General features: G+C 41.0%; 1 protein-coding gene across 2 annotated transcripts; it reads left to right on the top strand.

Moving 5' to 3' along the window:
- The first annotated feature begins 4 nt into the window (after window positions 1–4).
- On the top strand, window positions 5–11,896 carry ZBTB24 (zinc finger and BTB domain containing 24). 2 transcript variants are annotated; one of them, XM_068938003.1, is made up of 8 exons: window positions 5–89; window positions 655–752; window positions 1,988–2,987; window positions 3,426–3,593; window positions 3,740–3,823; window positions 4,574–4,657; window positions 7,105–7,186; window positions 8,211–11,896. In XM_068938003.1, the coding sequence occupies exons 3-8, from the start codon at window positions 2,015–2,017 to the stop codon at window positions 9,010–9,012; spliced, it is 2,193 nt and encodes a 730-aa protein (XP_068794104.1). In that variant the 5' UTR covers window positions 5–89; window positions 655–752; window positions 1,988–2,014; the 3' UTR covers window positions 9,013–11,896. The 2 variants fall into 2 exon arrangements, with proteins under 2 accessions (XP_068794104.1, XP_068794105.1); XM_068938004.1 differs by lacking the exon at window positions 5–89 and adding an exon at window positions 303–532.
- Window positions 11,897–12,105: the final 209 nt, after the last annotated feature.

Raw genomic sequence — 12,105 nt, 5'->3', positions numbered from 1 at the left:
GGGCGCTGCGTGCTGCGTCACGGCGCATGCGCTCCGCCCAGGGCAGGAAACGCGGCGGCGCCGAGGCGTTCTGCGAAGCGAGGCGCGCGGTGAGTGCCGGTCGCCGGCCGGGCTGGGCCGGTCCCGGCCTGTCCCGTCCCGTCTCGTTTGGTGCCGCCCCGCTCTGGGCGCCGCCGCGGGGCTTGGGCCGGGCGGTAGCGCGGTCGGTCCCGGCGGGGAGCCTAGGCCGGGCCGCCTCGCGTCAAGCCGCTCTCGCGCCCCGCCCCGTCGCCCGGCAACGCGGAGTTCCGGCCCCCCCCCCCCCCCCCGGCATGGCGCAGCCCCGGCCGGGTCGCTCCCTGCCGCCGGCCCGGCTTCGCCGCCCCGCTCCGCTCCGCCGCCGGCTTCCCCGGGCTTGCAGCCTGCCCGCGGCGCCCGGCGGGCCGCCGCCGCTCCTCTCCCCGCGCCGCGCCGCGTTCGCCGTCGTTGCTTGTGCCAGGAGCTAGTGCTGAGCTGCGCGCTGTTGCTCTGGGTTAACGGCCCAAAACGCTTGGTGCGTGGGGTCGTTAGTCATTCAGCACAGTCCGTCAGATGGCCTGGGGAGTGCCTGACCGTGCTCGGGGCAGTGCGGGCACCTTCCCGTTGGGCACAGCCTTATTGTAGATTGTCTTTTAGGTAAGCACGCTGCTTTGGATTTTGTGGTCCAGACCTTAATGATGCCGTCGTCTGATTGAACACCAGAATCCTTTGTGTGATCAAAACCCACCAAACAGGTACTGTGTCTCTCGGTGTTGAGAGACGTGTAAATCTTAGGAAACGCTTTCAGGTGGAGTTGACAGCATCTCTTGGGGAGTGTGCCGAATTGCTTGTGCCACTAGGTCAGGCCGACAGCAGTGTTTTAGGGTGTTCCAGCAGCAGCAGGCTCACAGCCTCCAACAACTAAAGGTCACAGAGCAGCATGACTCTACTGTTAGTCAAGCAACTCCAACATGAACTGTTTAGCAGCTGCAAAGGTCTAAAGAATGACTTACTTCTTGGCCACCTCAGTAGCGTTTAGGCATCATCTATGTGTAGCGTGCACTGTTTCTTAAAGTGTTGCTTCATATAGTCAGAACTGTTGTACTCCCCCGACTGCTGTAACTAAACACATATTTAACGTGATAGTTTTATCATTTAGGATGGCAGGTAGCTGATCCACTTGAAACAGATGCTTTTGGCATGTCTCTTCCATGGTATTTTTATTTGGTGGATTCTTTTGAAATTACTGATTTCTCTCTTCTGCTAATTCTTGTGACTGAATTTGAAATAAAGGAACTTTAGCAAGCCAAACTGATGCTTGTTAACTAGCGTAGTCAACCCTATTTTAGACGGAGCTCTTAGATCTGCTATTTTTCCAGTTTTATTGCCCATATCTATAGTCTGAGAATTAGCAGGTAAGTGTTCTGAAAGACGTTTTCAGAAGGATAGAAGCGGATAAATAGGGCATGGAATCCTGCAACACCAAAATCAGTGTTTTTTTTTTTTTTTTGTCAGTGATTCCAGGATTTCATAGCCTTGTCCCTGAATAGTCTGAAATGTGGCACCCTGTGTTGGTGAAGCTGCAATTGATTCTTTTTTATTTATTTCCACTTAAAAGAGTGGAAAAGAGGAGTTGTGAACAAAGAGTTCTTTTTGTTCAGTTGTTTTGCTTGCAGAAGAAGGAGTTTTAGACAGAGCAGCCATTTTGGCTGCTGAACCGTTCACAGTACATCAGAGCTCAGCAAATGAAATACTGGCAGTAATTCTGACGTGAGAAGAAATTGTCCATAGCCGTAGCTTAAGATGTAAAAACACTTTTTGGAGAAGATAATCTATGTTAGCATTAACGTTGACTTTTTAAAGAAAGTTCGGAGGCTTCAGAATTGCTTCAGAAACTGTTATACTGCTATTAGCTTGTAAAGGAAATAATACTTGGTGTTTTATAATGCAAACTTCTGAAATATTTATTAAAGCTATTCTGTTCTTGTAGGTACCTTCTTTCATATTTGCGATAAAAATGGCTGAAACCGCTCCCGATGCATCTGAGAAACTGGTCGTCATTCACTCCAAAGCTCACAGAGATACCATTCTAGCTAATTTTGAAGAACAAAGGAAGAAAGATTTTCTTTGTGACATTACTCTGATAGTGGAGAATGTTCAGTTCAGAGCCCATAAAGCTTTGCTTGCTGCCAGCAGTGAATACTTCTCGATGATGTTTGTAGATGAGGGTGAAATAGGGCAGTCAATTTACATGTTGGAGGGAATGGTTGCAGACGCTTTTGGAGCACTGCTAGAATTTATCTACACTGGTTATCTCCATGCCAGTGAAAAAAGCACAGAACAAATTCTAGCTACTGCACAGCTTCTAAAAGTGAACGACTTGGTATGGGCCTACGCAGACTATCAGGCCAGCCACAGCCCAAGCAATGCATTACCTGCTCCATCTAACAGTGGAGCTTCGGTAGCTATTGCTGAAAATGACATGAAAAATGGAGATCCGCCAAAGCGGAAACGAGGACGACCAAGGAAGGTCAAGAATGCCCAAGAAGAAAAACCAGGAGCAAATTCTGCTGAAGATGTGCAGCTGAGAGAGAATAATTCTATGCAAAATAAACAAAATTTTATGAAAAAAGACCTTGCAGCAGAAGAAACAGTTGTCAGTGAGCAGGTTCCCATGAGGAAAGATGCTGAAGAAACTGAGCGTGCTTGTGGCTCAGAAGCTGCTGTGGATCTGTCAGCTGAGAAAGATGAGAATTATGATCCCAAATCTCAAGGAATACAGAGCACGCAGAGCCGTTACAGCAAACGCAGAATAAAGAGATCAATCAAACTAAAAGATTATAAACTTCTCGGTGATGAGGAAGAAAAAGGACTGGCAAAGAGAAATGATGGGAAAAAAAAACGTGCAGAGTCTGAAGCTCGCTGTAAAGACTGTGGCAAAGTATTTAAATATAATCACTTTTTAGCTATTCATCAAAGAAGTCATACAGGTGGGCATTGCGAGACTACTTCTTTTGTGTTAGGATTTAGTGACTTACTGCTAAATGCAAGTCACTTGTTTTAGTGTGGCTATTGGATCAGCATGCCATCTTGGACAATTCTTGCTGGAAGCAAATTAGCTATGGTGGGTCTCTGAGACCGTGTTCACTGTTTTCTTCTTGCTACCAGGTCTCCTAGCCTTTCTGTGTCTTACCTTGATTGCAGTTTAGTTTAGCATTTCTCTACTAAAACATTGAATTATATGATGTTACTTAAATAATTATTTTATTGCTGCACGAAGCTTGTCTCTTTCTTTTAATTCTCCTTATCACTACTCAAAGGTCAATTTTTAGTATGTAATGCATTGCCATGTTTCTCACTATCGGCTTAGAGTAGCTACTGAGACACGATGCATCGATACTTAACACTTGTAAATCTTTTGCTTTTAGGGGAGCGCCCTTTTAAGTGCAGTGAATGTGGCAAAGGCTTTTCCCAAAAGCACTCTCTTCAAGTTCATGAGCGGATGCACACTGGAGAACGGCCATACACGTGCACAGTCTGCAGTAAGGCTCTAACAACAAAACATTCTCTTCTGGAGCATATGAGCCTACATACAGGTAAATATTGCAGTGCAAATGTAACCTCTCTACCCTAACCGTTTGCCTTTCTGAAGAGAAGTATTAATGCTCTCTTTCTCATGTGTGCTGATTTTTGTGCTCACTTTGGATGTGGCTTGTATTTTAATAAGTGATCTTCTTTACAGGGCAGAAGGCTTTTACATGTGATCAGTGCGGGAAATACTTCAGCCAAAAGAGACAGCTCAAGAGTCATTATCGAGTACACACAGGTATAGCAAGTTTGAGTTGTAGAGCTGGCTGATCATCCATGTTGATTTGTCTTTGTAAAGATTGGCTAAGACTGTGGATGTTCTTCAGTGATACACTTGTAGGACTCTGTTACCCTGACGTGCAATATATTGATGTAACAATGAACAGTGGGGGGAAAAACACTAAACAATGTTTAAAGAAAAATAAAATAAAGAATGTTTAGAAAGATAGCTGATTGAAAAGGACTTATCTGATGATGACATATTGATTGCACTGTACTTGAAAAACAACTTGATTATTTTAGTCCTGCTCTATGTTTTGCATACCAGCTAGGAACTGTATACATCAACTGTGTCCGCTACCTATTGTGCAAATTGCCTATTGTAATTTTCCACTACTTTGGACTAGCAATAGCAAACAAGCTGTAAGAAACATCCTGCTCCGCTTCTGTTCTAGAAAGATGGAGGTTAGATTATACACAAAGGAAATAGTGGAAAAATTAAGAATTTACAAAGCTTCAAAAGCAGGTGGGTTTGGGGGTGAACAGGAGCCAGTACTCTCTCTTCCCTTAAAAAGATTAAATAGGGAAATGGGGTTGAGTAATTCTGCTAGTTTACTGACTGTAAAGATAGGGAAGAGACAGTGAATCACCTTTTTCTTTCTATATTATATCAAAGTGGTTATTTTACAGGAAAGTGCTTTAACAAAGATCACTGAAGAGATACAGGGGATCACTTATGCACTGACACTTTTTTTATTATTGCGACAAGGCCATTCATTGCCGGAATGTAACCAGTGTCGTCGCAAATTCATGGATGCAGCTCAGTTAAAGAAACATTTAAGAACGCATACAGGTAAAATTGTCCATCGTGGCTTTTCTTCTTCTTTGTTTTCTTGAAATAACACAGACAAAACAGTATGTTGGGCAAATGACCCTCGTATCTTGGGGCATGAGATTCTGCTGTGCTTTATATATAGCGATATGTACATTTCTAGTGAAGAGGTTTGACATCAAGAATACATAGTGAGCACAAAAAGGCTCATATTAAAACATCCCACAAGCAATGTGTATTATAGGAAGAGCTGGGTTTTTTTCTATTAGAAAGCCTACTGCAGAAAATGCCAGTTAGCTCTCCTGTGATAAAATTCTGGACTGGGAGTTCAGTTCATCAGGAGAGCCACATCCAGCATGTATTGGGCTTGAAGTAAGTTAAATAGTTGCAGAAAGTATATGTCCTAAATGATTTAGGCACTCCTGTCTGTGAGGATCCATCCCTTATAAAAGCTATATTGTCCAGAAAAATAACTATTTTGGTTTACCTTTTTATTTTGCTATAATAAACCAGATGTTGGCAGGAGGTGGGCTGGGAGAGGTGATTTAATGCAAGGGTGTTTTAAGAGACTTAGGGCAAGGTGAGACTTGAATAGCTGGAAAATAGTAATAAAAAGATTGATCTATGCTGTCATAATGACTAAGCATAGGCGTCTTAAAGCAGTTTACTTTGGTAAGTTTGTAAGGGATTTGTAAACCACTTTTTCTTTTAAAGTGGCTATAAACAGTGGCAATTGTTTCCTCCTAAAAGCAAATTATTCTTCATTGTGTTGCACTCAATTGAAGTAAAGTATACACAAGATGAAGTTGTGCATCTTATTCATGTCCTTCTCTTTCTCAGTAAAAATAACATAGCTGAACACGAAACTTTTCAGTATTTGCTTTTGTGACTGTCTTTAAAGTCCCTAGGATATGGTAGGGTCAGAACTTTTTTGATTTAGGGAGTTTTTGATGCATCCAGGATAGCTTTTACCATAAATACTTGTGAATATTACACTGTTCAGGACAACATAGCGTATGTTCACACACACACACACACACACACATACAAACACACAGTAGTTCTGTATCAGAAGCTGATACGGTTCTATAAACATAGTGGGAAGTGAATGTGGTAGTGGGAAACGAGAGGAGGAAGTATAGTAGCCGGGCAAGTTGCAAAAACTGAGAGACTAAGATGAGTTCTAGCAGAAACAGTCACAATGTATATTGCTCCCAGGAAGGACAAGCCAGGTAGTGGTATTGTCAATGCAGAAATACCATTTGATCTGTCTCTTCTCGAAAACTTGAAGTAAAGTTATGAGGAGGTGGGGGGGGGGGGGAATATTGACGTTAATGGTACTGTCCTGCTTTGGCAACAGTTCTGTAACATTGTGCTTCATGAGAATATAATGTAGTGCATCTAGAGTATAATCTTGAAGTTAGTCCTGTTTTCAGCAGGAGGCTAGACTGAAGGACCTCCAGAGGTCCCTTCTAACAAATTTTTCTATGATTCTCTGGTGCTTTCCCCTTGCCCCCCCCCCCCCCCCCCAGCCATATGAAGACTGGTAAGTGTTGAAATTCTATTGTATACTAAATGCGAAACTTCCCTGGAAATTGGCTACTGTTCTAATGTGCTTGAACAGTGTGAATTACCACAGTGGTGGTCTGGATGCCCATATGTAGTGCCTTAAAGACACTGAATATGACAGGGAAAATGTTACACTGTGAAATAGGCTTTGCTTTTGTGAGTTTGCAGTACCTTTCATTGTGTATTTGTTTATTGTTATTTAATGTAGTGACTCTGCTCCTACTTGGTTAGGCGCAAGAATTGTAAATGCAGTAAAAACCCAATTTGTCCAACTTCTGGTAACCCACCTCAAGTTAATTTTTTATCACAATGGTGTTTCCTCCTTATGCGCAGGATATCCCAGGCCTAGAGTAGAGCCTTATAGGAAGTTAGCCAGCCTGTTAAGATAGTTTGTTCACTCTTCAAGTTTGGAAATAGGGGCCCACTCGTCTGCGTGGTGCTGGATGTGAGCCTGGCATTAGGGTGTAATGCTCAGGGTCAGTCTTTTTCACGCTTGTTTGTTCCACGTGCAGCCAGCTTGAGGCATCTGCATTTGTGCTGTAGGCATGTCTTTTCTTGCTCTGAGGGCTTGGATCACCTAATTCTTGATCTTCAAAGGGGAGAGTCATCAGAAATGTGCCTTTAAAATTTTATGCCTTCATTTAACTAGTGACTTCCTTCAGTTTCAGATATTCATATTGACCCATGACAGAAGCGTGAGGATTTGACTGACATTTACACTCGATACCATGTACAGAGGTTTAAGGATAAGAGGCATAACGTGTTTTTATGGGTAAAATACAGGCCTGAGATTGAAAAGATGATCATTCTAGGCATAATTGTACTCCTTTGTAAAATGTTTTAAAATATATTGATGAAAAGTGCTATATGACAACTGATGTCAAACTTCCTTTTGTCAGGTGAGAAACCATTCACTTGTGAAATTTGTGGCAAATCATTCACAGCGAAAAGTTCTCTTCAGACTCACATTAGAATTCACAGGTAGAGTATGTAACTTCTTTCTATTCTGATCTAGGTATGTGGTGGTGGTTCAGTTACAGAATGGTCAAGGCTTGTTAGCGTTGTAGATGGATTGACTGACTTTTTGTTTAATCTGTTTGTATGTAGTGTATTGGAACTGATAAAAAAAAATTTATAGTGTTTAATGAAAATAACTTTTATGTGTTCGTGGTGCTCTTAGATATTTTAAAAAATACCTTTGTTAGTAGAGGAAAGTATTGCAGTGTTAATGTGTTAAGACATTATAAGATTCTTTTCTTTCTGTGTATTGTATCTGTTCTTTAATGCCAGTATACTTATTGCTATATTATTTATGAGAAAATTTTACTGTGAGTTTTTGTTGGACAGCAGAATAGCAGCTATGGTGTAAAAAGGTTCCTGGAGAGTTTTTCTGTAGTCTTTCGTGTCTTGTTAACATCGTTAATGAGCTTTTACTCATGTCAGCCTGATGTACTGCATAAAGTCATGTCAGATTTGAAATCATTGAAGTACTATTGCAAGTCTTATGTGAAAGAAAATGTTTTCAGTAAAATGCCTTGTCCTGGCGAGATGGGCGTCAAGTTAACACGCAGAGACTTAATGTCAGCTTTTTTCTGTAAAATCCTAGCTGTCAATAACCATTCTTAAAATGGTCAGTGCTTATAGTTGTGTAAAGTATTTGTGTCGTCATCACCTTTTTGAATGTTTTTGTCCGTTTTCTCATGTCAAGATCTAGCAGCATAGAATGTGTACCTTCGCTATTACAACAGGGAGGCAGTTCTGTTGTCTTTGTAGCTCTTGAGTACATACTAGTGACAATATTGTCATGCAATTCTTGAAAGTCAAATAGACAGAAATATTCAGAAAATCAAATAGGAAACATTTTTAATATGTCTGTTTTTAAGTGCTTTTGATATAGCAAAATAAACATTTAAGTCAAAATAAACATTTAAGTTGTATAATAAGTTGCCACAAGCAATGCTTTCAAAGTGAGTATTTTAACAAGGTCAAATATGTTCTTTTGCAGAGGAGAAAAGCCATATTCTTGTGGTATATGCGGAAAATCCTTCTCTGATTCCAGTGCTAAAAGAAGACACTGTATCTTACATACAGGCAAAAAGCCTTTCTCCTGCCCAGAATGTTGTTTGCAGTTTGCCCGTCTGGACAATCTGAAGTCTCATTTGAAAATTCACAGCAAGGAAAAACAGTTTCAGGAGGCCAGCAGTGCTCCAAGCAGCAACGCTAATTCAGAAGAGGTGAGGAACGTTCTTCAGCTGCAGCAGTATCAACTTGCCACCTCTGGAGGGCAGGAAATTCAGCTGCTGGTTGCTGATGCAGTGCATAACATAAACTTCATGCCTAGTCATAATCAAGGTATTAGTATTGTTACTGCAGAAAATGCCCCAAATATGACAACAGGGCAGGCTGCTAATCTCACACTGCTTGCTCAGCCACCACAGCAGTTGCAGAACTTGTTGCTTTCAGCTCAGCAGAATCAAGCAGAACAAATCCAAAGTATCAATATGATGGCAAACCAAATAGAGGCTGCCCAGCCTGAACAAATGCATGTCATCACTCTTTCCAAGGAAGCCCTAGAACACCTCCATGCTCATCAAGGACAAAATGAAGAAATCCACTTAGCAGGATCTTCACATCCAGCTCGGCACATGCAGTTGACTCAGGAATCAAGTCAAGAGTCTCACGCGAGCCAAGATGCGGTCCCTTCCCATCAAATCAGTGATGAACAGAATCAAAATGTACATGTTTCTGAATGCCATCAGCAATCGCTGTCAGTAAATGAGCATCCTATTCAAGGCCAGGCTTTTTGAAATGCTTATTTGCCCTCAGAGGGCTAGGCTATAGCACGCTTCTCATCCAAGCGGTGATTACATGTATCGCACTTCCTTTTGTACCGTGTAATCAATTTGAAGATGCATTTCTTGGTGATTTTTTTTGATGGGTGGCATACAATTTTCTTACTTTTATTTATTTTAGACTTCTGTTATTTCTGATTGGTATTTCTCCATCATTTAGTTCATACCTCAGAAGTGATTAATACTTTTTTTGTGCTCATACAAATTTATATCTACTGGGGAGATACTTGGCCCCTTTGTGCGTTTCAGTGCGCATCTCCAGGGACGTGTACCTTGCCAGTTGAAAACTGTTTAGGATGTCTGCTGATGAGGAAGCATGACTTCTCTGATGGAGTCAGCGTTACCTGAACTACAGTCAGGCCTAAGATGATCAATATTTTTTGCAAAGATAACACCATTATGTCTTATGTTTAATGAGCTGCTTCTCTCCAGGTTAATGCGTAATTTCCAATGTGACTGTTCACTGAAGTGCATTTTGATTTACTGAATACCAAATTTGTTTATGCTTTTGATTGGAATCATTGCAGCCTTTGACTGGCTCTGGTTTGCCACTTCTATTTACTGTATGCTCTAAGAGTTTCACTCCTCAGAGAAATGTTTAAACCATTGCACTTAGTATAGAGATAAAGAGGTGCGGTGGTTAGACTGGACAACTTAAAGACCCAAATTCTGTTCTGTTAATTCTACCAGTCACTCACTGGGTGATTGTGGGCAATTCACTTGACCTCTGTGCCTTAGTTTCCTCATCAAGGAAGTGGGGATAACGTTCATGCATTCTGCCAAGCACTTTGAAGAGCTTTTGATGTGGAAGGCACTGTATATGGAAATGCAAAATACCTTTCCTGACAAGAGTCAGTCTGAGCTTAGGAGCTAATTTATAATTAAAGTGATTTTTTTTTTTTTGTACTTTTGAGAGCGGAATGCGGTGCTACTTTTAATATACGTAAAAACTGGTAATTGTTATTGTGGAGACTTGATAATGAATGGAATTGCCTCAGAGCTTAATGAGTTATATAAATGGGGCATATCACATTAAAGTTGTACAGCTATTTTGGTTGACTAGATGAGATTTGTACAGATTATGTTTTCAGTAACTGACTGCTTACAAAAAAGAGTTAATATCTTAATACAGTGCCACAGCAGAGTATATACTCTGCAGCTTCAAGTTCACTTACTGATCACATCTCACTTAACGTACTAGTGTGTTAAAATCCAGATAAAATGCCATTGGTACTTAAAGCAATGTACACAATTCTCACTTGAGTTTTGAAATGTCATATTTGTGATTTACATTGATATTGGGGTATATTTCTGCTTTTAACAAATATACAAATTAAGGAATTTGCAGGTGAATTTAAAAAACAAAACATAACTGACCAGAGAGAGTCACTAGCACAACATTCACAGAGCGTTTTAGGGTGCAAGAGACTTCCAGAGGTCATCTGGTCTATCGCCTTCCTCAAAGCACGTCCAACTAGATCAGGTGGTTGTGCAGTTGAGTTTTGAGCATCTCAAAGGATGGAGCTCCACAACCTCTCTAGGCCACCTGGGACAGTATTTGACCATATTCAAGGTGAAAAAATGTTTTCTTGTAGCTAATTGGCATTTCCCATGTCCCAGCCTGTACCCAGTGCCTCTCATCCTATGACTACACCTCCAAGAAGTGTCTGGCTCTGTCTTCTCTACTGCCTCCCGTTAAGTAGTTGAAGGCAACAGTAAGATCCTCCCAAAGCCTTCTCTGAAGGCAGACCCAGCTCTCTCAGCTTTTCCTTGTACCTAATCTGCTCCAGCGCTCTAATCATTTCGGTGGCCTTCTGCTGCACTCACTCAGTACATCAGTGTCTGCCCCTGGTGTCTGGGGAGCCCAAATACTGGATGCCATTCAACATCGAAATACAAACTATTCGGCTGGCTCCTGAAGCTGTGCTGCTGGAAGTCAGGTGTCTCAATTCTTTTCAGAGTACTAGATCAGTTGTTATACAAATCAATAATGAAGGGTAGACGATAGGAATAAATTAATACAAACAATGACCTCCCACAGCAAAACTGCAGTTTGGCTTCTCGCTTTCTTTCCCCTCAGAATGGAGAAATACTATTTGTGTACTCTGTGGCACCAAAGAGAAGCAGCATGTTCTGCTGTTGTACTTCAGAAGCCTGAAGCCTCGATGCTGCAAGAACAAAGGAAAAATAGTGAAGCTCGTTGTAACGTCCACAAAAACTTGCTGATTAACTGTATAAATATTTAAGATTATAATAAATATTCTGTTGCATCCTAACAATTTTGATTTCATCTGGAATACTGTAATGTGCAACCATAAATACTGTCTTACCATAAGTTTACAGCAGCTTACACTGAGCTCCTTCTCTGCCGTAATCTTAATGTGCGATTCCTGAAATGCTTAAAAGCTAGTTACGTCTTTCTTAAGTTGAATTCTAAGATTAAGCTAAATTCTAAGTCAATTAACTGTTAAATGCTTTCCTCTTTTTTTGAATTTCATTTGTCCATTGTGAAGTTTTCCTTTTAGGATGAGCATAATGCTACAGTTATGTTTCAGCCACAATCATGTAGTGATTGCTAGCTGCTTTCCCATAACCAAAAAAGACATTTTGTTTCTCATATTTTCTTATGGTCTTATTCTATCAAATTACCTAACAAGCAGTGAATAGCACAACAGTGACTAATCTTGTACTCTGCATTGCTGAAGCTGTCAGCACGCATTTTAGCTTGCACTTGAGAAATGAGAAACTTATGTTTCTCATACCGCAAATATTGCTTTTTTTGACACTATTGCTTTCTTTGTAGTGAATAAATTTCTATTAAAAATGAAAATAAATCCCTGTTCCTTGTGTGCGTTTTTTTAGGGCTACAACTAAAGCCTATGATTGTTCTGGATTTGAAAGGAAGCTCCTTCCTCTTTGCTTTTTATTCTAGCTGCCACTCAGAACTATTTAACACAACAACAAAAAAGCATGCCTTGCATGCCTTTAAAACTGCTTCAAAGCAACTCTCTAAATATCTTTACCTTAGGTGAGTAAACGCCTTATAAC

Source organism: Struthio camelus, chromosome 3, assembly GCF_040807025.1.
Source record: "Struthio camelus isolate bStrCam1 chromosome 3, bStrCam1.hap1, whole genome shotgun sequence".
Classification (NCBI taxonomy): Eukaryota; Metazoa; Chordata; class Aves; order Struthioniformes; family Struthionidae; genus Struthio; species Struthio camelus.
The sequence above is the reverse complement of the archived record's forward strand: the minus strand, read 5'-3'. Positions and strand labels throughout refer to the sequence as shown.

Coding starts and splice junctions, on each gene's coding strand:
- ZBTB24 (XM_068938003.1), top strand. CDS start 2,015: ATGGCTGAAACCGCTCCCGATGCATCTGAGAAACTGGTCGTCATTCAC. Junction 2,988..3,425: donor TCATCAAAGAAGTCATACAG/GTGGGCATTGCG, acceptor TTTTGCTTTTAG/GGGAGCGCCCTTTTAAGTGC. Junction 3,824..4,573: donor TCATTATCGAGTACACACAG/GTATAGCAAGTT, acceptor TATTGCGACAAG/GCCATTCATTGCCGGAATGT.